The 26,139-nt window shown below is 43.3% G+C and overlaps 1 protein-coding gene across 1 annotated transcript in view; it reads right to left on the bottom strand.

The window, feature by feature from the left end:
• PPP1R14D (protein phosphatase 1 regulatory inhibitor subunit 14D) overlaps positions 1-25,864 on the bottom strand; it is a 28,344-nt gene extending 2,480 nt beyond the window's left edge. The window contains exons 1-3 of the mRNA XM_061613193.1: positions 25,622-25,864; positions 3,234-3,326; positions 831-863 (exon numbers count right to left, since the gene is read on the bottom strand). Of these exons, the coding sequence (XP_061469177.1) occupies positions 831-863; positions 3,234-3,326; positions 25,622-25,864 (369 nt within the window). The remainder of the gene's footprint in view (positions 1-830; positions 864-3,233; positions 3,327-25,621) is intronic.
• Positions 25,865-26,139: the final 275 nt, after the last annotated feature.

Genomic DNA, 26,139 nt, shown 5'->3' with positions numbered 1-26,139 from the left:
CTTAATTACAGGTGCACAAGTGTGTGTGTGATCACACACACACACACCCCGCCAGTATGACTAGAATACTTGGGAGAAAACTGCCCATTGCCATCAATGGGAATTTTTTTCTTTAGCATTCTAGCTGCATGAGGAAGCCAATTTTGGCTCTGATTGCGCTGGAGAGGGACAATTAAGCCTCCATCCCCATGCATTACCTTCCCTGTAAAAATCACCTCCCCAGGTGCCTGTAGTTACGGAAGAAAAAGCTTGATGCATAGCTGCATGCTGCACATTAAGAGTAACACCCAGTTTGAACATGGGCGCACAAGAAGTTGCTTTATGCCAAGTCAGACCATTGATCCAGCTAGCTCACTACTGTCTACATGAACTGGCAGTGGCTCTCCAGGATTTCAGACAAGGGACACTCCCAGCTAGAGACTGAACTTGAGACCTTCTACCACTGAGCTACAGCCCTTCCTAAGTGAGTTTGGCTCTCACTCAACTGCATTCAAAACATAAATATATTTAAAAGTAGAACTTCCATTTTGGCCATTCAAGTTCAACCTTAGTAGTTTCATGCTATTTGGAGAAAATAAACAGCACTCCTGTTTATCCAAATCTTGGCATTATCTAGATATTTTGGTTAAGCCACAGACTGTTTGGAATAAAATAATTTATACCTGCATGTATTTTAAAAGGATGGGAAATGAAAGTATGAGCAATCCAAACTAAACATAGCTTCAAAACATCTTTAGAATAGAACTGGCAATTCAGCCATCTGTATATCAGAGCTCAATTTCCAGTGTAGAATGGTGTGATATGAAACAGTTGTTTTGCTCTACACTCACCTCTGTAGGTCTGGAACACTCCTGAAGAATTTCCTACAAGATACGACAAAACATTTATACATACATGTGTAATGCTACATTCCCCCCCTTATTCTTTGATGAAGCTAGCTATAGTTCATAAATATATACATGCATAGCAATCACACACACAATGCAGATGTTTTCTGTATGTGCTTTCCAGAAAAGAAATCCATAAAAGTTTGACGCAACTCTTATTGTACAGCTTTCCTGGAATTAGCACCTGCCTAGTTCAGGGTTGGCATGAACCAAATATTTAGAACAAGAATGGGTCTCTGTGCCTCTCCAGATGTTGTTGGAGTGGGGTTGGACTTGATGGCCTTGTAGGCCCCTTCCAACTCTACTATTCTATGATTCTATGACTCTATGAGTCCAACTCTCATCAGCCATAGCCGGCTTGGCCAATGGACAGGGATGAGGAAAAAAATATATTTTTAAAGATCTTTTGTTTTAATGTGTTTTTAAGGATGTTTTGTTGTAATATATTTTAGTCTGTTTTTATGATGTTTTATAATGTTTTAAGTGCTTTTTTTGCTGCCCTGGGCTCCTACTGGGAGGAAGGGCAGGATATAAATCAAATAAATAAATAAATGGCAAGGGTTGCAGTCCCAGCAACATTTGGTGAGCCACAGGTTCTCACGCCCACCCTGATTTAGAGTCACTGTCTCATTCACCCTACATATTTATTCCACTATTATTCTACTTTAAACAGCCATGGCTTCTCCCAAAGAATCCTGGGAAGTGTAGTTTGTGAAGGAAGCTGAGAGCTATGAGGAGACTCCTGTTCTCCTGACAGAGCTCCAGCAGCCAGAATGCTTTAACAGCCACACCTTCTTCCCATAGAATTCTGGGAATTGGAGCTCTCCTAACGGTCTCCTAACAACTCAACACCCTTCACAAACTACCAGAGCTTGGAAAAGTTACTTTTTTGAACTACATCTCCCATCAGCCCAGTCCAGTGGCCATGCTGGCTGGGGCTGATGGGAATTGTAGTTTAAAAAAGTAACTTTTCCAAGCTCTGCAAACTACACTTCCCATGATTCTCTGAGGGAAGCCATGACTGTTTAAAGTGGAATAATAGTGGAATAAATGTATGGTGTGAATGTGGCCACTGTAATCAGAAGTTCAGCCCTCACAGTGCAATCCTATGCTTCTTTCCTCAAAAGTGAGTCCCTCCCTATTCAGTGGGGCTTACTCTCAGGTATATACACTTGGGAGTAAGTCCCCTTGAACTCAAAAGGACTAACGTCTGAGTATGCTGCATAGGATCACACAGTTAATCAGGTTACTAGGTAGGTTAACTGGTAGAGGTCAATTTTAATCAGAACAAGTTAATTTTAATAGTGTATTCTGCAAACTAAGGGCCAAGGTGGTATTCAACTAAATAGTCATGTGTGTGCAAAGATTAGCGCTAGAACAATGGATGTCCCACTTTTCCTCCCCTTGCACATTCCCCGTGCCATCCCACATCTGCTCTGGGAGGTTGGGGGAAAACCCAGAACAGAGTAAGAAGGTGCATGGGTGGAGGAGAGAGGGAGAATGTTCCACTGCATGAGGAGAAATTCTTGCACTGACACAACCAGCAGCTTAGTGCTATATTAAATACAATCCAGGTTTATTTTTTAGTCTGTTTGGGCTCTGATGTGCTAGTGTAAGTCTGAGTGCTAACAACCTAATAATGTGTAGTAGCTTTTGATGATTCAAGTGTAAGTGATTTCATATTTTCTTACATTAGTTACAGCTGTGGGGATCCAATTGTTATCAGGATCACAGCTCCCAGTCCAACTGTGCCCCACCAAAGATCACATCCCCCTCCCGCAGTTATAAGGCTTAGGTTAAAAGTTCCCATCGACAGCAATGGGAACTTTGTGTGTGCGTGGGAAATAGGTGAAAGCAGAATTTGATATTTCAATGGTGCAGAAAAACTTTTCAAAGTGTTGGTCCTGGGAGGGAGGAGGGAAGCAAAATTTCTTTGGCTGGCCCTGCAACCAATAGGAGTCGACAGCACTGGGGTAGATGGGCCAATAATCTGACTCTGTATTAGGTGTCTCCACATGTTTAAAGCTGTGATAGACTTTATGGACAGTCACTCCCAGGCCTGAAATGGTCTGTCTGCTTTAAATGGATCTCAACATTCAGTATCATGCCAAACCAAAGTCAGAGCTTGCATCTCATGCCACCCCACCCCACCCCACCCCATTCCACCATGCAATGCTAGTTATTTAGTTGTGGTGGGCCCAGTTTTCAAGCACAGGAAAATGGGGCAAATGGTTTTGTCTCATTCAGACTTGCCTGCTTTCATGCTGACTCACATTGTCTTGTCAGGAAAGGCACTTAGTTTCCCTAAAGAGTCTAAATAGGCAGTTAAATGTGCCTCTGTCCAACCTGTAGTTTTGATTTCTGTTCCTCATTAGAGACTTCAAGAAGATCTTCAATATCAATTTCTGGCTCTGGGGCTGCTGTTGCTTCCCTCTCCTCCTGCAACTAGACCAGAATCAGCAATGTGCAAATTAGAGAGGGCTGCCCTCTACTTTTTGTGATTCCCTCCCTAGCTATTGTTTTTAGAAGGCAATGGTGGCATGATCTCTCCCCCCCCTACCGCACCCACAGCTCTGTTCCCATAAGCCACTACCCTCCCACTCAGACTTCCCCAGCTCCACCATGTCTCTCTATGACTAGGAGCCTGGCCAAGGCAGGCTGGTCCCCAGCTCTGTAGTGCTTTGTTTATCAGGCAGAACCACTCTTGTTATGTCCCCAGGCAAGGTCTTTCTTTAGCTAGTGCCTGGCTTTCCCCTCTCCCCAGACACTTGGCTCCTGTCAATCAAAAACCTTCTGCCACACACCAAGGACCCAGTGGTGTCAAGCGAGCTGTGATTTTAAGCACATTTTTGAATCGTAGACTCTTTACTATCCATGCCTTTTTCTTCACAAAAAGCATCTGCAGGAGACCCAGTTCTGAATCAGCGTCATGGCACAGGGGGAAGTGGTTTCCCCTGTGTCATTTTCCCACTGAAAAAATTATCCTTCACAACATCTCATTTCCACCCAACTGTAATACTGTGGCATCTCATAAAGGACTGCTTCCCCGATACGGTAATTCTCTTTCATTCGGGTATACGTGTACACTTACATGAATGCATCAATGAACATAGCACCTGCATCTTTTATTTCTTGTCTCTCTCCCACTCATTACTAATCAGTTGGCAGTGTTTATATGTGCATAAATTGGACTACATGGTTCAAATTCCAAACAGTTGCTCCCCTCCCCTCTGTCCTTTCCAGCAGCTCCAAGGTGCCACACACACATATACAATCATATTTCAATTCCATATTGCGTACCCTGGGCAAGATTCTCCTGATTATTTAACAATTCCTTTACATTTCTCATGTGTAGGCCTTAAAGAATGTTGAATGCCTTTGAGAAGTGGGGATAACACTGTCAAAAAGAAAAGTGTCAGCAACGTAGTGTAATGAACACAACCTTTGGAACAGAGATGAAAGGGCAGAGTCTTTACACAGCTCCTGTACAGAAACTGGTTTGAACATACTCCTATAAGTGACCCTAATTGTGAGGGATAGCCCACAATTAGCTTGATTCTAAATAAGCTGCCTCAGCTTCCATCAGTGCCTTTCAAAACTCAGTTCATGTGCACTACGCAGTTTCCTCTTGGAACAGGGGAAAGGAGGCAGGAACCAGACAACTAGCAGCAATTAAGGAGACTCCTCCTGGGAGAAAGGGTGGGATATAAATTTAATAAATCAATAAAACAATACTTTATACACACCTCCACGTGGATTATGCTTTGATAGTGGTTGCTTTGTATAACCACACAATTGTTTGTTGTAACTTTATATAGGTTCTATGCTGGCATAATTACAGATGCAGAAAAGAGGAATATTCCACTGATTCTCAAGTGCCAGCTTATGGATTGATTGATGGATGGATGGATTGATTAAACTTCTATCCTGCCTTTCCTCCCAGAAGGAGCCCAGGGTGGCAAACAAATAACAACACAATAAAAACATCTGAAAACATCTCAAAAATAAAACATCTTAAAAACATGTTTTTTAAAAAATCTTTAAAAACATATTAAAAAGCAATTCCAACACAGATGCAGACTGGGATAAGGTCTCAAATTAAAAGGCATGTTGAAAGAGGAAGGTCTTCAGTAGGCCCAAAAATATAACAGAGATGGCGCCTGTCTAATATTTAAAGGGAGGGAATTCCACAGGGTAGGTGCAGCCACACTAAAGGTCCACTTCCTATGTTGTGCGGAACAGACCTCCTGATAAGATGGTATCTGCAGGAGGCCCTCACCTGCACAGCTCAGTGATCGACTGGGTATATAAGGATTAAGATGGTCTTTCAGGTATTTTCAGGTATTTCAAGTATCTCCCTCACCTCACTGAAGAAAGATGGAAAATGAGGCTGGGGAACATTGATCTAGTCCTGCTAGGTAAGAAAGAGGACTCTGCATACCGCTAAAGGGGCAATGGCCATATCCCTAGATTTTCCAGGATTGTCTAAGTAGGGGGAAGATTGCATAGGCATTGGCCTACTTAGAGGTGGGGAAACCTCAGACCTGGGGGGAGCAAATGTGGCCTTTCAGGCCTCTCTATCTGGCCCTAAGAACTCTCCCCAGGCCACACTCCTCACTAGCCCTGCTTTGCACCCCTAAGTGTTTTTGCCTGGCTGGAATGTGTCCTTGAACCCTGACAATACCTCTTGCTTGTCTGCATGGGGAATAGAGAAGGGTGTGTGAGTGTGCGCATAGAAACTAACCAACAATCACTAGGCACCCTGTCCAGACGGTGACTGGTCTGGAGTGTCTCCACCTTGTGTTGGGCCAGCGAGACAGATTGGGAATTCTGTTGGTGTACCGCCCACCTTGCTGCCCAACAGCTTCCCTAGCTGAGCTGACAGAGATAGTCTCGGAGGTGCTGTTGGGATCCCCTAGACTTTTGGTACTGGGGGATTTCAACATCCATACCGATGCTGTCTTATCTGGGGCAGCTCAGGACTTCATTGCCTCCATGACAACAATGGGGCTGTCTCAATTTTCTACTGGCCCAACGCACTCTTGATTTGATCTTCGCCACTGGACATGGAGATGGTGACCCGCAGGTGGGGTGTTTTTCATCTACCCCATTGTCATGGACAGATCACCGCCTACTGAGATTTAGGCTTACGGCGACCCTTTCCCTCTGCAAAGGTGGGGGACCTATTAAATTGGTCCGCTCCCAGAGACTAATGGATCCCCTGGGTTGTCAGAAGTCTCTGGGAGATTTTCTGGCTGATAAGACTAGTGCTCCTGTCGAGGCCCTGGTCGAACTGTGGAATACGGAAATGACCCGGGCTGTTGACACGATTGTTCCTGTGCGCCCCCTTCGATGTAGAGCTCATGCAGCTCCGTGGTATACCCCGGAGCTGAGAGTGATGAAACAAGAGAGGAGGAGGCTTGTGTGCAGATGGAGGTGAACTCCAAACGGATGCAATTATGCCTTGGTAAGTGCCTCCACTAAGTTGTATATAAAAGCGGTAAGGGCAGCAAAAAAGTGTTATTTTGCTGCCACTATTAGATCATCTTTATGCCGCCCAGCGGAGCTTTTTAAGATAGTACGAGGACTTTTACACTCTGGCCCTCAGGACATCACAGAGGCATCTGAAGCCTGCTGCAACGAGTTTGCGGGGCACTTCCAAAATAAAATGGCATGCATCCGTAGGGATCTCGACTCTAATGTTAGAACAGTTGAATCCATTGAGGTACCCAGATCACGATCTTGTCCTCAATTATTGGATGAGTTTCAGTTGGTGCAGCTTGAGGAAGTTGACAAGGTGCTTGCACTGGTGCGTGCGACCACGTCGGTACTGGACCCTTGCCCCTCTTGGCTAGTAAAAGCTAGCCGGGCTGGAACTGCCGGATGGGCCAAGGAAGTGATCAACGCCTCCTTGAGAGAGGGAGTTGTCCCCCGTTGTCTCAAGGAGGCTGTAGTGAGACCTCTTTTGAAGAGGTCCTCCTTGGACCCAGATAATTTGAACAACTATCGACCGGTAGCGAATGTTCCATTTCTGGGCAAGGTCTTGGAACGGGTGGTTGCCGCCCAGCTCCAGACGCTCTTGGATGAAACCGATTATCTAGATCCGTTTCAATCCAGTTTTAGGCCCGGTTTTGGCACAGAAACAGCCTTGGTCGCCCTGTATGATGACCTCTGTCGGGAGAGGGACAGGGAGTGTAACTCTGTTGATTCTCCTTGATCTCTCAGCTGCTTTTGATACCATCGACCATGGTATCCTTCTGGAGAGACTCGTGGAGTTGGGAGTTGGGGGTACTGCTTGGCAGTGGCTCCGCTCTTACTTGGCGGATCGTCTCCAGAAGGTAGTGCTTGGGGAGCATTGCTCGATACCCTGGACTCTCCATTGTGGAGTCCCTCAGGGATCGGTTCTGTCCCCCATGCTTTTCAACATCTACATGAAGCCTCTGGGTGCGGTCATCCGGAGTTTTGGAGTGCGTTGCCATCAGTACGCTGATGACACGCAGCTCTATTTCTCCTTCTCATCTTCTTCAGGTGAGGCTGTTGATGTGCTGAACCGTTGCCTGGCCGCGATAACGGACTGGATGGGAGCTAATAAACTGAAACCAGACAAGACAGAGACGCTGTTGGTGAATGCCTTTTCTGCACAGATGGTGGATGTTCATCCCGTTCTGGATGGGGTTACACTCCCCCTGAAGGAACAGGTTCGTAGCCTGGGGGTTCTTTTCGATCCTTCCTTGTCACTGGAGGCTCAGGTAGCCTCGGTGGCTCGGAATGCGTTCTACCACCTTCGGTTGGTAGCCCAACTACGCCCCTATCTGGACAGTGACGACCTCGCCTCAGTTGTTTATGCTCTGGTGACCTCTAGATTGGATTACTGTAATGCACTCTACGTGGGGCTGCCCTTGAAGACGGTTCGGAAGCTGCAGCTAGTGCAAAACGCAGCAGCCAGACTGTTGACGAGGACCAATCGGTCCTCACATATTACACCTGTTCTGGCCCGTTTGCACTGGTTGCCGATTTGTTTCCGGGCTAGATTCAAGGTGCTGGTATTGACCTATAAAGCCTTACACGGTGCGGGTCCGCAATACCTGATGGAACGCCTCTCCCGCTACGAACCTACCCGTGCACTTCGTTCGACATCTAAGGCCCTCCTCCGAGTACCGACTCATCGAGAAGCTCGGAGGGTAGTGACAAGATCCAGGGCCTTTTCGGTGGTGGCCCCCGAATTGTGGAATAGTCTCCCCGAGGAGGTACGCCTGGCGCCTACATTGTTATCCTTTCGGCGCCAGGCTAAAACCTTTCTATTCTCCCAGGCATTTTAATTCATGTTAAAGTATTTTAATGTTTTAATGGTTTAGTGATCTTAATATTACATTATTGTTATTATGTATCTGTATTTTTATATTTCGTGGTTTTTGTTGATTTATTGTATTATCTTATGTTGTACACCGCCCAGGGAGCCATTGGTTATGGGCGGTTTATAAATGAAATTAAACTAAACTAAACTAAACTGTACAAAGGTAAGATTCACATAAGCTGCTCCCTAGGGTTGCCAGGTCAGAAGCATTCCAAACCCTGAGATTTCAGGGGTAGGCCTTAGTGATGTCATAAGGGGCATGTCCTAGTGATGTCATTAAGCATGATACATTAAGCATTAACCACAGCTGCTTGGAGCATACCACTCAAACAAAAAAAGTTATCTGATTCGAAATTAAGATAGAAATCTTAGCTAAATGAGGGTCCAGGTCCAGCTGAACTGACAGGATCATTCCTTCTCACCTGCTTAGACAGCCTGGGTAAGGAACATTTAATCTCTAGCGTACTTGCTTCTGGCAAAAAGGGTTTAAGTGCCCTCAGGCCAGGCTAGCCACCAGAAGGCCATTGTAGGAAGAAAGGAGCCTAGTGTTATGGAGATGTTAGATGGGAGCACTCAGGAGTAAAGATTGATGTCCCCGAAGGCTGCAATTCTAAACACACTTACTAAGGAACTAAGCCCCATAGAACTCAACAGGACTTACTTCGAGTAGATATAGTTTGGATTGTGCTGTTAAGGCTTAACTAGGGTCCTCTGCAACGATATCCATATCAAAGAAGGGTTGGCAACCCCCTGCCTGGAATACCCTGCTTGCCTGTTATCATGGCTTCTCCAAACTTCTTTACAGATTTGACCCTTTATTGCAGAGAGAGGTTTGAGAAATGAGTAAGAGTTAAGAAGATTCTCTACTATTTCCTGCCTACTCTGTGGGCTGCTATAAACTCACTTTGACAGCCAACCCAATTCCAGTGAGTAATAATTGACAGAGAGAAAACATACATGGTTTGGTCTACCTTCACAGGCAATAGATTGGGAACAACAGAAATTGAAGACACACTTCCCAGTGTGTGAATTATCTTTTACCACTATTGGGCAAGAAACAAACCATCATGCAAATAACAAGGTGCATCATCATTGGGTTTAAGGGGGTTGAGCTGAGCACATGAAACCACTGTTGTTGCTTCTATGGATGTAAGGGAGTAAGTTCAGAGAAAAGTGAAATGCAAATAGAAAAAGAAAAACAAGACAGTGATGATTTCCTAAATGCAATACCATACCAACCACAACAAGATTCCTATGAATAAGACAGAAAACTCAGCATCCCACAACCAGTCAGGGTTCCTAACCAAAACTAAACAAATCCTGGCAGCCAGTCATCCAAGGTCACAGAAATCCCCCTGCAGCACAACGTGACCCGGGGGCTGCAGTTAGTGCAGAATGCTGTGGCATGATTGCTGACATGAGTGAGGCACTATCAACACATAATACCTCTGCTCTGAAATCTGCACTGGTTGCTGATTTGCTACCAGGTCAAGTTCAAGGTGTGCTTTCCATGTTACGGTGCTACACAGTACTTGTTCTGCTCTTGGAAGAATTCAGTCCTTTAGTGTGGCAGCACCTACGCTTTGGAACTCCCTGCCTATTTACGTTAGGCAGGTGCTTCATTGTACTTGTTTTGGCACCTGCTAAAAACATTTTTGCTTAGGCAAGCCTACCGAGGCATGTAGACGCTATTATGTTTTTTATCTTTAACTCATTATTGGTTTTATTATTTTAAATGTTTTTAAATACCTGTCTGTTTTTGCCAATAATTTTATTGTTTTAATTCCTTCTATAAACCATTTGAAGTTTTTTACAATAAAGCGGTATATAAATGTTGTAAATAAAATACGTAAATAAATTTTGGAGTCACTGTGGCCTTTTGTTCTCTTTCCTCTTTTAGGCACAAAGGAATCTGCCTTATATGAACTCAGGCAATTTGATAACATCTAGCTCTGTACTGGTGATATGGACTAGCACTGGCTCTCCAGGATTCCAGGCAATAGTCTCTTCCAAAGATTGAACTTTGGACCTTTGCATGCAAAGCATGTGCCTTACCACTGAGCTACAGCCCTTCCCCTGTTTAAAAAAGTATATTTTAAAATTGCTCTTTTCAATTCACAAATGAATGCATAGCATATTAGGGCAGATCCACACTATTCATTAAAAGTACATTCAACATATAGTTGAAGGACAGTAATCCCACCACAGAATCATGGGAATGTTAAGGGTGGTGGGAACTATAACTGTGAGGGGGAAACAACATTTCCCAGGATTCTTTGGGGGAAGTCATACACTTTAAATGCAAATTGGGTGTGCTTTAAATTTATTATGTGGATCTGCATTACTTCATAAACTTTGCCTGCATATAAATCATTTTAATTAAATTTTAAAATGGAAATAAGCTACAAAGTTTACTGGGTGACCATGGGCTATGCACCATCTCTCAGCCTAATCTGCCCCTCATGGTAAAAACAACAGAGGGGGACCGTGACCATTCCAAGGAAGAAGGGCACACTTAAAATGTAGAGAAAATAATAATTTACAACCATAGTGTGAAATCAGATACATATTGAGATATAGCATGAATAAATATTTATTTAACCATGAATGTCAACGATGTTTAATATTTACACAACCTGTAAAGGTATTTATAGTGCAAGCCTATGCATGCTTACTCAGAAGCAAGTCCCAATGTATTAAATGGGGCTTACTCAAACAGTGAAGCATGCATAGGACAGCAACCTCAAGTGATAAGGACTTCACTCACCTAACCCAAAATTCAGAATCATGCCATTTCAAGTTGTTTTGCAACTGTTTTATACTTGTTTTATGGTTTTTGGATTTTAAATGGATTCATTTCTTGTTGTGAGCTGTCTTGGTTTCCTACCACAGAGGATTGTTGGAAAGATTCCATATACACACACATTGGAGATGTAAAAATACACACTCCCTATATAATTGATTATTGTTAAAACCAGTTGGTCATTGCAGAACTTTTTTTAATCAGTATTAGTTTCCTGCCAAATAAAAGCAGTAACCTTTGGGTGAAGGGCGGGTAATAAATTCTAATTCTAATCATAATTCTAATTAAGCCTAGCTGCTTAAAAAAAAAGGACCAGACCATGTGTGTTTTCTCTCTGTCAATTATTACTCCCTGGAACTGTGTTGGCTGTCAAATGAGTTTATAGCAGCCCACATGGTGGGCAGGAAAGGGTACAGAATCAAGAATAAATAAGTAAGAGTTAAGAAATCTCTCAAACCTCTCCCTGCAGTGAAGGGTCAAGTCTGTTAAGAGGTTTGGAGCAGGCATGTTAAAAAGCAGGGCAGGGCATTCCAGGCAGGGGGTTGCCAACCATGGGCTACTCACCATCTCTCAGCCTAATCTGCCTCTCAGGGTGAAAGCAACAGAGGAGGATGTGATGTTCCTATATATTAGTGTATATATGGTAAGTGCTGGTTGTTTAGAGTATACATGGTAAGTAGTGAAAGAGGAGGGGGAGTGAATGGGCAATAGAATGCTTGATGATTGGCTGAATGTTTAAAATAGCTGACAGTATAAATGAAAGGCTGACAGGTAAATCTGGGTGGATGTGAGGTGGTAAATTGTGGAATCTGGGGGGGAGAAGAGAAAGAGTGGATTGCTTGGTGGGGTTTAGAGAGTTGTTTACCAGGAGGGAGGTGGAGTTCGGATTAGTATTGAGTAAAACCATATGCTTATGTGCCTTAAGAAGAAATCTTGTTAATCTTGTTAGCTTTGTTATCTTTAATAAATACTTAATTTGGTTTACCAAAGGCCTGATCCTTGGCTGGAGTTTCACAGACCAGAAGGGAGGGTAAGGTAATGACCAAGGCTGAAGGGGAACTGTAACAAATGGTGGCAGCGGTGAAGAGAATAACAATACCAGTATTCAGAGTGTCTGGGAATACTAGTATTGGGACGTTACTGGTGGTTGCCTAGCAGGGGGATCTGTTGAGATCTGTGCTAGAGCGGATAGGTAAACCATAAGAGAGTGCGGTCCGGATTGGTGGAGTCCCTGGTGGTGCCTAGAGACAGGCAGTAACCACGAGCAGGTAGGAACCTGACAGGGAGAGCCAGGGAAGGAAGCATCACACGTGGTGACAGTAGCGGTGGGATACGAACAACAGAGAATCCAGATACGAATACTAGAGAATCCAGAACAGTGGTGTGGCAAACAGAAATAACAAAACACGATTTCTTGTGAGAGTGACTGGCAAAGAGTGTGTGGCAAAGAGTGAGTGAACTCAAACACCATGGCTGAATACATAAAAATGAAAAGAGAGCAGCTGGTGGAGAAGTGCATAACATTCAATTTACCTCACAAGGGTAAAGGGGTAGATGAATTGAGGGTAGCACTTATAGGATTTGCAACTGCCCAGCAAAAACAACCTGTCAGGGAAGAGACCCCAGAAGGATATTTAAGCAATCCCGCTTATATAGAGTACTTGAGAGAGAAGTTAAGATGGGAGGCTGAGGAAAAAGACAAGCAGAGGGAGTTGGAAGCTGAGAGATTGAAGAGGGAGGCTGAGGAAAAAGACAAGCAGAGGGAGTTGGAAGCTGAGAGATTGAAAATGGAAGCTGAGAGATTGAGGATGGAAGCTGAGGAAAAAGACAAGCAGAGGGAGTTGGAAGCTGAGAGAATGAGATTGGGGTTTGAGGAGAGGGAGAAGCAACGAGCATTGGATGCTGAATTACAAGTAGAAAAGTTAAAATTTGATAGAGAGAAATTTCACTCTGAGGAGACAAGGAAAGAGAGAGATGGAGCAAAAATAAAAATTACTCCAAAGGACTTTGCTGTCTATGAGCCTGGTCAAGATCCTCAAATTTACCTCAGCACCTTTGAAAAAGCAGCTCAGTTGTGGGGGCTACCTGAAGATAAATACATGCAGTATTTATCAAATCTGATTAAAGGGGAATTGGCTGAGGTATACCAATATTTCCCCTCAGACAGGCCCGTCACCTATGCTGAATTCAAAGAAGCAGTGTTTAAAAGATTCAGACTGGGGCCTGATTATTTTAGAAAGCTTTTCAGAAACTGCCAGATACAGACAGCGAGGTCTTTTGTGGAACTGGGAGCAAAGTTGATGGATATATTTGGAAAGTGGATGAGTAGTGCCAAAGCTCTGTCAGTGGAAGAGGTGAAAAGCCTCATGATACTGGATCAATTATACCATCAGTTACCACCAGAAATAAGGCTCCTGGTCAAAGACCGTTCCCCTACATCTGTGCAGGAGGCCGCAGAGCTGGCGGATCACTTCGCCTCCAATAGAACTGGCTGGGTGGGGAAAACATCAAGAGAGTTTAAACCCAGACCATATAGTGCTGGCAGAAGGGATGTGGTACCACAGCGAGTGAGTCCTCCAGTAAAATCTGAAGGGCACAGGACACCCCAGAGTGGATCTGTGTACCCTAAAAGTGAGGAGAAATTATGCTACAAATGTGGTAGACCGGGGCACCTACGTTTTCAATGTGAGGTTGCCAACCCCATTAGTAATCCTGCTCAGACAAGGGCAGTGAAAACAGAGCCCAAGGCTTTAGAAACAGCGAAAAAGGTTCAGTTTTGCCAGATAAACTGGACAGAACAGACCTTGATTCAAGTCTGAGAGAGGAAGTGAGTGTACAAGGGGCAACTTATTGGGCATTGCTTGACACTGGTGCCACTCAGACGTTACTGAGGCCAGATTTAATAAAATCTGAAGAAATATTACCTCAGGAAACAGTGACTATCCAAGGAGTGAGGGGTCAACCAGAGAGTTTGCCTGTGGCCCTAGTGAAAATGGAATGGAGAGGCCGAAAGGGCCAATATAAAGTTGGTATTAATGCCCAGCAACAAGAACCAGTAATACTGGGAAGAGATGTTATGGGGGCACAGGGGAAAATATATGTAGTGACCAGACAGCAAATTGGCAGAGAAAAAGAAGCCATATTAAGGGGGGCTGAAACAAACAGGGTGGAATCTGTTAACCAGCCTCAGGTCACCATAGCAACCACTAGCAGGTCTGCTGAAGAAGACAAACTGTATCAAGTGGTCTCTGGGGAAGAAGCAGATCAATTCAGGGCAGAGCTGCATAAAGATATAAGTCTGAAGCAGATAAAGGAACAAGCGCTGACCCAACAGATTCCTTTCACTGACAAACTGAGGAATCAAGTTGTGTGTGAGAATGGGATTTTATATAGACTGTGGATGCCTGCTGAGAGAAAGGATGAATGTGAACCAGTGAAACAAATGATGGAGGTGGTGAAAAAGAATTTGAGTCATGCACAGGAGAAGCAAAGTTACTGGTATGACAGAACAGCCAGAGAACGTGTATATAATGTGGGAGATATGGCTATGGCGTTCATACCCAGGAAACATGACAAATTACAGGCTAACTGGGAAGGACCATATACCATCAGAGAAAGGCTTGACACAGTGACATATGTAATCACCACAGACCAATTAAACAAAAGCAAAGTGGTTCATGTAAATATGTTGAAGCCTTACCATACCAGGGATGCACAGGTGTTGCAAGTTACCTTATTCCCTGAGGGAAGTGGGCCTGAACTTCCAGATTTGGTACAGGAAAGCAAAGACAAAGGAGGGGTAGATCAAGTGGAATGGTCAGAGGAGGTAGAGGAGGAAGTAAAAGAGGAGATTCTGAAAGTTTTGAAAACCTATAAGAATCTCTTTAGCAACAAACCTGGCCGAACCAGTATAGTTATACATTCCATTGATACTGGAGATCATGCCCCAATCAGATCTGTTCCGTACCGTGTGAATGGGAAAGTTTTGAATGAGATCAAAAAGGAGGTGGAAGATATGCTGGAATTAGGAGTGATCAGGGAATCCATCAGTCCCTGGGCCTCAAGTATTGTCCTGGTTCCGAAAAAAGATGGAACGACAAGGTTTTGCATTGATTATCGGCTAATCAATAAAATTACTGTCCCAGATGCGTATCCTATGCCTAGGGTAGACGCTATGTTAGAGTTATTGGGGGCAGCAACCATTATCTCTACACTAGATCTCTGTAAAGGATTTTGGCAAATGGAACTAGACGAGCAATCCAGAGCCAAAACTGCCTTCAGTACACCAGATGGGTTATATGAGTTTGTGACCTTACCCATGGGACTAAGGAACTCACCAAGTTCATTTCAGAGGCTAATCAATACTGTGTTGCGAGGCACGTCAGATTTTGCAGTGGCCTATATCGATGACGTGGCCATTTTTAGCAAGTCAGTGCCTGAGCATGTCCAACACCTGACAACAGTATTGGAGGCCTTAAGAAAAGCAGGCCTCACAATAAAAGCTAAGAAATGCCAGTTTGGACTAAAGGAAGTAATCTATTTAGGACATAAGGTGGGGAGTGGGAAAATCACCCCCTTATGGAGCAAGGTGGAGGCAATACAAGCGTGGCCGATCCCCTTAACCAAAAAACAAGTAAGGGCATTTCTGGGTGTGGCTGGATTTTATAGGAAGTTTGTGAGAAATTTTGGGGAAATAGCAACCCCCTTGCATGAATTAACAAAGAAGAAGTGTTCTGAGCGTGTGGTATGGACGGATGAATGTCAGAAGGCTTTTGATCTACTGAAGCAAGCCTTGTGCCAAGGACCCATATTAATAGCACCAGACTATGAGAAACCATTCATTGTGGCTACAGATGCGTCGGACCTGGCGCTGGGAGTCGTCTTGCTGCAGGAGAGAGAAGGCACCAGACATCCAGTGGCGTACCTGAGTCGCAAGCTGACGCCGAGGGAGAAAAACTATTCGTCGGTCCAGAAGGAGTGCCTAGCGGTCGTGTGGGGACTGAACAAGTTGCGCCCATACTTGTGGGGACAAAGATTCACAGTGACTACGGATCATCGGGCCTTGTTATGGTTGCAGACTATGAAAAACCATAACACTATGCTGCAGAGGTGGTCCTGGGCCCTACAGGACTATCAAGTGGACTTCCAGTTCATAAAAGGCAAGGACAATGTACTGGCCGATGGACTTTCCAGGCAAGTGGCTGGGACTGCAGTGACGTGACCAGACAGAGGAACAAAGAAAGACATTTTCCCCATAGAGACTTTTATTTGTTAACGCGACATATAAATCCTGGAACAGGAATAATACTCTGCCGTTGTTTAAGGGGGGGGAAATGTGATGTTCCTATATATTAGTGTATATATGGTAAGTGCTGGTTGTTTAGAGTATACATGGTAAGTAGTGAAAGAGGAGGGGGAGTGAATGGGCAATAGAATGCTTGATGATTGGCTGAATGTTTAAAATAGCTGACAGTATAAATGAAAGGATGACAGGTAAATCTGGGTGGATGTGAGGTGGTAAATTGTGGAATCTGGGGGGGAGAAGAGAAAGAGTGGATTGCTTGGTGGGGTTTAGAGAGTTGTTTACCAGGAGGGAGGTGGAGTTCGGATTAGTATTGAGTAAAACCATATGCTTATGTGCCTTAAGAAGAAATCTTGTTAATCTTGTTAGCTTTGTTATCTTTAATAAATACTTAATTTGGTTTACCAAAGGCCTGATCCTTGGCTGGAGTTTCACAGACCAGAAGGGAGGGTAAGGTAATGACCAAGGCTGAAGGGGAACTGTAACAAATGGTGGCAGCGGTGAAGAGAATAACAATACCAGTATTCAGAGTGTCTGGGAATACTAGTATTGGGACGTTACTGGTGGTTGCCTAGCAGGGGGATCTGTTGAGATCTGTGCTAGAGCGGATAGGTAAACCATAAGAGAGTGCGGTCCGGACTGGTGGAGTCCCTGGTGGTGCCTAGAGACAGGCAGTAACCACGAGCAGGTAGGAACCTGACAGGGAGAGCCAGGGAAGGAAGCATCACAGAGGACCATGACCACCCCAAGGAAGAAGGGCAAAATGTAGAGGAAATAATAATGTTCAACTATAGTGTGAAATCAGGTACATATTGAGATATAGTATGAAGAAATATTTATATAAGCATGAGTGTCAAAGATGTTTAATATTTACACAACCCATAAATATATTAATAGCGCAATCCTATGCATGTTTATTCAGAAGCAAATCCCAATGTATTTAGTGCGCTTACTCAAACAGGGAAGCGTGCACAGGACTGCAACCTCAAGTGATAAGGATTTCACTCACTCAACCCAAAATTCAAAATCATGCCACTTTAAGATGTTTTGCAAGTGTTTTATACATTCTATAGTTATTGGATTTTAAATGGATTTTTTCTTGTTGTAAACTACCTTGGTTTCCAATTGGCAACCCTACCTCACAGCATTGTTGGAAAGACTACACACACACACACAAAATGTAAAAATACATACACCCATATCCCATATAATAGTTTATTGTGAAAACCAGAATGTTCTATCACTGCAGAAGAAATTTTTAGATCAGTATTAGTTTCCTACCAAATAAAAGCAGTGAGACCTAAGTAAGCTCTGCCTAACTGCTTAAAAAGGGGGGAAGGGGAGAGAAAGATTTACAACACAATCCTTTGTCATGTTCACTCAAAAGTTCAGTTGATTTACAGCACAATCCTAACCATATCTACTCAAAAGTAAGTCCTTCTGAATTCAACAGGGTTTATTTTGGATTAAATTGCAACTTTACTCCCAGAAAAGTGAATATACGATTAAAGCTTCATATAGGGAAGGTTTTCAAAATAGGCTATGAATTAGACAAATAAACTGCCCTCTTCAACAGCCCAGGAAAATTTAAACGTATTTGACTACATATATTAGAAAAGTATAACACATTGTAATGGCATAATAAGCTGCATGTACACTTTATTTCTGTTCAAAAATGATTTGAAAGATAAATGTATAATATGCTATTTTTGCAAATAATTTAAAAAACCCTACATGTACACTTTTATTATAATCATAACTGAAACTGTTTACTGAGCATGCCTACTGAGATTCTGCTATGATATTTTGTTCTACATCTCCGCACACAGAGAGAAAGGTGTTGTTGATGAAAGCTATAAACTTTCTCAATTTATGAAACTTACAGACAAGCAGGAAAAGGAAACTATTTTCAGGACTTGCAGTGGGTTCTAGCTATTGCCTTGAGGTAACAAATCCTTCCTTAATCACAACTCTGACTCCACTTATTGGCTAAAAACCTGAAAGGGTGGGGATTAGAGCAGCTGGCTACTAACAGAAGTTGGGGGGGGGGAGCTGACATTTTGGTGTGTGTCTCTTGAACCAAACCACCTAGAAACTTTTTTTTAATGAAAGCTAAGTGTCCGGAGATTGGGGTGACTCACCTGGAGAGAACAACAACAACAAAAAACGGGAGTCTCCAGGTGAAAACCGGAGATGTGGCAACCCTAGCCTACTCCTACCACTGGCGTGTGGCCCTTGGAATATTGCCCAGTAGAGAATGTGGCTCTTGGGCTGCAAAACATTCCCCACCCTTGGTCTACTGTCACTAGAGTCTTCAAAGTACCAAAATATCCAGATAGCCTGTACAGTAGGGCCCCACTTTACGGCGCTTTGCTTTACGGCCCTTCGCTAATGCGGTGGTCTCAATTAGATGCAATTAGACTAAAGCCCCACTCATACAGTGCTTATTCTGCTTTTACAGTGGTTTTCGGGTGTCACACGCCATTCTATTCAATGAGTTCCGCTTTTCAGTGGTTTTCGCTTTTCAGCAGGGGTCCGGAACGTAACCCGCCATATGAGTGGGGCCCTACTGTACTCTTAAGTTATTCAACTAATTATGCAAGCCTATCCATGTTTACTCAAAAGTAAGTCCTTTTGAGTCTAAAAGGACTTACTTCCAGGTAAGTGGATACAGGATGCAGTATAAATGGGGAGAAGGCACAGTGCCAACTTAGGACTGGTGCTGGCTGAACATTTCTGTGGTTTCATGTGTACACAAGCTAGACAATACCCTGTTGCCAAAGGGAACTTTAAAACAAAATGATATGGTACTTGCATTTCCAAGTTAAACACAGCCTTTCCCAATGTGGGCCTGTCACTAGGAGTGCTTCATCATCTTCACTGGCTCCTTATTGTTTTCTGGTTTTAGCCTTAAAAGCTCTAAATGGATGGGCCAAAAATAGCATACAGAGTGAACCTGTAGAACTCATGACCCACCAAGCTGAAGACACCTCACCATCTATGTACAATAACCCATCAGGGGTATGAGAAGTTTCCTGCTTTTGCTGCCTACCTGGGACTGCAAAAACAGAACCGTTGTTGACAAGCACACAGCAAGCAACAATACTTAGCTCAACAGTTTTAACTTTTAAGAGGTTTAAGAGCCATCTCTGAAGAACTGTCATAGAGAGGATGGAGCAAAATTTGGTTTCTGTTGCTCCAGAAGGTAGGGCCCAAAACTATTGAGTTCAAATTACAAGAAAAGGAATTTCAATAAAATATTAGGAAGAATGTCCTGTTGGGTCAAGCTGGTAGAACAAATTGCCTCTGAGAATGTGGTGGACCCACCTTCATTAGAGGTTTTTAAGCAGAGACTAGTTGGCTACCTGAGATGCTGTAGCAGTGGATTTTTTGCATCATCAGGGGGTTGGATTAGAATAGATGGCCTTTAAGGTCCCTTACAGCTGTACGATTTTAAGATTTTCAGGCATGCCCCAGAGACTGGCTCTTCCCTTTTGCCCTGTTACAATCTTTGAAGTCACTCAAAGGAGTCCTTTTAATATTTTCTTTGTGTGATGTTCAAACAGCAAATATGTGGATTGTTATGGGAAATGTCCTCAGGTTATGGAAAGTTACCAAAGTCCAGGCCTCCAAATCTTTCAGCATTTTTCAGAGACCAAACTGTTTGGTGTGGCTTTCAGGGATCATTGAAAAGTCAGCAAAGATGTGTGGACTTTGGTTTTTGAAACTGTAATGAAGCTTTTATATTTTTAAATAGTTTCCCGCTCCAGGAACACTTCCACACATTTGGTGTAGAATTACAGTGTGTGTGTGTCATTCACTCACTTTTTGGGAGCATCCACATCACTCTGTCATCCAGTCAGTGTCAATCTGTATTTTCTCTATGACTCTTCAGTGGTTGCAGAATATCCAGCTTTTTTTTTAGAAGAATGGAAGAACAGCTCAATCTCCACAAGTCACTCTTCCATCTTTTTAAAAGAGTGGCTTGTTTGTTTATAGCATTTATATTTCTCCCCTCATCACTAGTGATCCCAGGGCAGACTTACTTATTTATTAATTATTACATTTAAACCCCACCTTTCCTATAAAGAACTCAAAGTGGCATACATAGCTCTCTCCCTCCCCATTTTAACCTCACACCACCCTGTGAGGTAGGTTGGGCTGACACAAGACCACTGGTCCAAGGTCACCCAGTGAGCTTCATGGTGAGAGGGGATTTGAACCTGCGTTTCCCAGGCTGTATTCCAACAATATAAAAAAAATCTCCTCCATATATTCAAAAAGCCTGTTCCAAAGTCCTGGAGGAAGAGGGAACTGTCTTCAGCTGGCACGAAAAGAAGGACAGAGTTGGCACCAACTGGACTTGAGAGGGGACAGTGTTCTACAGCTGGGCTGCCATTGCTGAGAAGGCCCTCTGATGGGTCATAGATCTCCTGATGTGCATAGTAATATATCTCCACTAGTAGAAAGGCCTCCCCAGCCAACCTTAAAGCCCAGGCTCTGAGGAGAGGCTCTCTTTCAGGAAACTGTCTCTAGGCCATTCATTCATTCATTCATTCATTCATTCATAAGCTGCACTTTTCATAAAAAAAATAAAATCAAGGCAGCCTATAACATACAATTTAGGGCTTTATATGACAAAACTGACACCTTGAATTGGACCCAGCAACAAATAGGCAGCCAGTGCTGATCTGTGAGTTTGAGTGTTATATGGTTTCATGAAGACATGCCATTAATACTCTGGCTGCTATGGTTTGCACCTGCTCTAGCTTCAGGACCATCTTCAAGGGCAGTCCCATGTAGAGCAAATTGTAGTAATCCAAACAGTATTAGGCCATGGACCACTGTGGCCAGGGGATCTCTGTCCAAGAACAGTCTTAGTGGACCAGCTGTAGATGGAAAAAGGCACTTTGTGCCACAAATTGCACCTGGCCCCCAGTGACAAGGTCAAATCAAATATTACCCCCAGGACCTGATCCTGCAAGGGGAGTGCAAACCCACTCTGAACAAGCCATCTTCCTATTCTCTGGACATGGAACCATTGCTCCACAGCATCTCCATCTTGTCAGCACTCAGCTTCAGTTTATTGGCCCTTATCCAACCCTTTCCTGACTCCAGACCAGACACTGTCACCTGATTCAGATGGTAAAGAGAAAAGAGATTAGTATCAACCCCATACTGATGACATCTTACCCCAAATCTTTCATGACTGCTTTCAATGACTTCATATAGAATCATAGAATCACAGAGTTGGAAGGGGCCTTGTAGGCCATCAAGTCCAACCCCCTGCTCACAGCAGGAAATCCACAGCTAGAGCATCTTCCGCAGATAGCTGTCCAGCCTCTGCTTGAAGACATCCAGTGAAGGGGATCCCACCACCTCCCTAGGCAGTCGGTTCCATTGCCGAACCGCCCTTACTGTCAAGAAGTTCCTTCTAATGTCCAATCTGAATCTACGCTCCTGCAACTTAAAACCATTAGACCTAGTCCTACCCTCTGGGGCAGCAGAGAACAAATCTGTAGCCTCCTCTATGTGACAGCCCTTCAGGTACTTAAAGAGTGCAATCATGTCACCCCTCAGCCTTCTCTTCACCAGACTGAACATGCCAAGTTCCTTCAACCTTTCCTCATAAGACTTGTTCTCCATACCGGCTATCATCCTCGTCGCCCTCTTCTGGACCCGCTCTAACTTGTCTATATCTTTCTTAAAAAACATATAGATGTTAAAAAGCATGGGAGACAGACTCGAACCTTGTGGAACCCACATAACAACTGCCATGGAGCCAAACAGACACTTCACACTGCTACTTTTAGATTTTGAGAATGGCAGTGACTTATCAGACAACTCAACCTATCATAGATCAGCTTCATTATAACCTTTTTGGTGACTGCTATTTTATGATCCTGTTTATTTTTATTTTTTATCAGTCTTTTAGTAAAAAAATTCTTTTCTGTCGCCCTCATTATTAACATTCAGGAGGAATGTAAAAACATTCCTGTTTACCCAGGCATTTGATGGTTGAAAGATACTGTTCCCAGCAACCTTGCAATTATTAGTTGTCCAGGTATGTACTATATTTTAAAATGTTTTTAGAAGTTCTTAATGTTTTAAAATGTTTTTAGATATTCTTAATTGTTCTAAACATTTTAAATATGTTTTTTTTCTTTTTTATTGCATTGTTTTACTACTTTGTTGTTGGCCACCCTGGGCATCTTGGAGAGAAATTTAATAAATGCATAATAACAATAATCAATGAAACACAACATCTTTTAAAATCTATAATGTTAATTTAATTTTAAAAAATCCCTTTCTGGTCACTACTATTAACCTTGTTGTTAAAACAGAAAGTTTTTAATTGTTGTATTATAGTGTTTTAGCACTATTACACCACAATGCCAAAATTTAACGTTATAGCATTATTCTGTTAAACTTCTATACCTGTATTTCTTTTAAAAATATGAACAAGCAGAAAAGCATTTTCATGCTAAGAGATCAAAAGTGGTGCCCAGCCACAAGGGTTATAGTGAATGTATTGAGCTTCTAATGGCCCTATCCACAGCAGCTATCTAATGCCCACTGCTGTGGACAGGGCACAGCAAGATGTACACTCAGAAAAAGCACAATATACCTGAGAGTGTGGCAAGTCAATGGCAATTTCACTTGTGGCTTACAATGCAAGAGCAATGCCTGGATAGTGTTAGAAGAGGCCTGTCTGGAAGCAGCCCAAGAGTTCAAGGTAGCCTGGAATGTAAATCTAAATGCATCAATAAATATTTTGGTTATAACAAAATATTGTTATAACATGCCAGCTTTAATGGTAATAGCTGTATACGCACACTTCTAATTCTATTTTCATGTTTACCTTCATTGCAACTGTGATTTTCAGAGGTAGATTTAGGAATTTTGGAGGATACAGACATGCTAAACTGCATTTAGTGCGATGTTGTACTGCAATTTGTTTTAAACTGATTTTAATATTGTATTTTAAATTGCTGTAACCCACCCTTGAACCTTGTGGTGAAGGGTGGGTAAGAAATCATAATCATCTAACACTATTTCAGGTGGCATTAGATGGGTGGATGGTTTTCAGGACCTAGAAGGTTAATAGCACTACTGAGTGACACCGGTGAGACCTCATTTAGAGTATTGTGTTCAAATCTGAGTGCCATAGTTCAAGAGTTCAGATAGAAAAGATCCAAAGGAGACTACAAACATGAATAAAGAGCAAAGGTGCTTCCAGAGGTGGATGATTTAGCAGGGCACAATCATTGCTGTTCTGCTTTAAACTGCAAGTGAAGTAGCAACTGTGTTTTCAAACTTCTAAATCCAAATGACAATATGTAGCCAGGTGGAAAATCCTCCTTCACCCATTCCCAGATGTAAGGATGTCATGACCTGAGGACCTTGCAGTACATGCCTGAGGACTCAGATAAGTTTCAGGCTACTTCCTTGGGGCAAGAGCCATCAATACCTTGCTCAGGACCAGAGGACACAGCCCTGCCACCATCTTCTAACTCAAAGGATGAGTCCCCTGCATTACCTCTGTCTCACCAGCCTTGCAGAATCCAAAGGCTACAAACTAAGGCCTTTAACCAGCAGGCTAGCTTCTTCAGGTCCACAGAGCCTATCACACTTTAGCCCTGGTCAGCCTTCGTAAGGCTTCAGTCGGCTCTAGCTCACTGCAGTGACAACTTCCCTTGTGGCTGTTTCAGTGGGAGGCTCATTGGAGCTGTCCAAGGTCCTGTATGCCCTCTGCTTGACTTGTGACTAGACACTGAATACTTCCCCAGCAAGCCTCAAGAGCCCACAGAACTGGAAGGAGGGAGATAATTTTCATTGGGACGATGTTATGGGGACAAAGGGTGTATTCCTTCCTCCTGGCTGCAATTGTCCCCCTCTGATGCAATGTGGGGGAGGCAGGACAATACAAATGGATATAAAGGCAATGGTATGTGAGAAGGGAAGGGTTAAAACAATAGATTTGATTCCTAGATAGGAGAGATGGATGACAGAGAAATAAATTGCTAGAGCAATCTATACAGTCCATAACTGGCCAAACAATTTACTGAACAGTTGCACAATGGATCATCTACCCCTGGGGAACTGAACTTTGAAAAAGAATGGAACCTGAAGAGGGTAAACATGGGAAGATGTTTTGACAATGACATCATGCAGATTCCCCATAAAAAGTGAGTGAACAAAGTGTAGCTATTCCACAGCAAATGTCCAGTATGGAAGCAGCTACAGAAAGCAAATGTGGATTAAATGGATCAAGTGAGTTTGGAAATGGAAAAAATTGGTTCAGGTCCACGCTATGAAACTCAATGAGATGACTATGGACAAGTTGGAAAAAATTGGTTCAGGTCCACGCTATGAAACTCAATGAGATGACTATGGACAAGTTTGAAAAAATTGGTTCAGGTCCACGCTATGGAACTCAATGAGATGACTATGGACAAGTTTCTTTCTCTCATCTGATATTCTCCACACAGGAATGTTGCAAGCCTAAAATGCTCTTGGAAGATGGGCAGGATGCACATGCCAAATCAGCCTTCCCCAACCTAGTCCATCCTGGATGTTTTGGATTCAGCTGCCATTAGCTCCAGCTACAGTGGCCAATGGGCAGGGGTGGTGGCAGCTGTAGTCCAAAATAACTGGAGGGGACCAGCTTGTGGAAAGCTGCCCAAAATAAACAAAGCAAGTCCTATGAGGCTAGGCTAAAAGAGTCAGAAATCCTGAAGATATTTGGACATTCCAAATAGTTGCAGACTTCTTGGAAAGAAAAGGGGGAACAATCATCCATTCTTTCCACTTGAAAACACTGGGTTTTAGTTACAAGAGGTAGATTTAAATTAAAGATTAGGGGAAAATTCCTGGTCATGAGAGCAGTCCCACAATGGAAGAAGCTACTTAAGAAGGCTGTGATGTGTCCTGCTTGGAAATTTCCAAGGTAAGGGCGGACAGGTGTCTGCCAGGAATGCTTTTTAGATGTAAGATGCCTTTGCCTCAGGCCAGAGGGTTGCATGACTTGATCCTCTCCAAGCAGTTGCTTTTTAGCTCTGTCATTAAGCCACAGTCTAATCTCACACAGTAATCTTATGCAGAATTGGAATGAGAGGATTTAACAAGTTAATGAGTGGGACAATGAGTCACATTCTCTTATCATCAAAACAAACATTGCTCTATTCCATTCCATAAATTGTGCTCAATCCTGGCACAGGTAAGATTCTTTGGGCTTAAGTGTGAAGCCTTTATTCAGTCTAGTGGTTACCCACCTGGTATTGATACAGCTCCTGCAACTGGGCATCAATCCACTCTTCCAGATCTAGCCACCTCTGGAGATCTTTTCGGTTATACTTGATGGTTAATTTCGCCAACCTTCTGTGGGATGTTTCTTCTTCTGGTTTCTCTGGAGCATTAAAAGTGACCCGAGGAAGGGCACTAGGCCCCTCGGATACATTTGCAAATCTTCCCACCTCCTCTGTAGCTTCTGGGGACAATGCTCTCTCTTCCAACATGGTTCTCTCCCCTCCCCTCCTTCAAAAAAGGGCCATTGATTATTTTCAAAGAGCAGAAGGAACTGCCTGTGCTGCTGTTCAAGAGCAGGTCATCAGGTAAAAGAGAGAGAAAGAAAAGTAGCAGGAGAAGCAATCAATCAGCTCCTCTAGGAAAAAGCTGCTTCGGTTTCACTGACACTGACAAAAGCAATGTGGGAGGGAGAGTAGTTGTAATAACATCTGCTGTTAGAAGAGTCTGAGTGCTTCATAGACTGGGCAAACCAAGGCAATTAATG

This window comes from Rhineura floridana, chromosome 2, assembly GCF_030035675.1.
Source record: "Rhineura floridana isolate rRhiFlo1 chromosome 2, rRhiFlo1.hap2, whole genome shotgun sequence".
Taxonomy (NCBI): Eukaryota; Metazoa; Chordata; class Lepidosauria; order Squamata; family Rhineuridae; genus Rhineura; species Rhineura floridana.
This window is presented reverse-complemented; position numbering and strand designations above follow the sequence as displayed.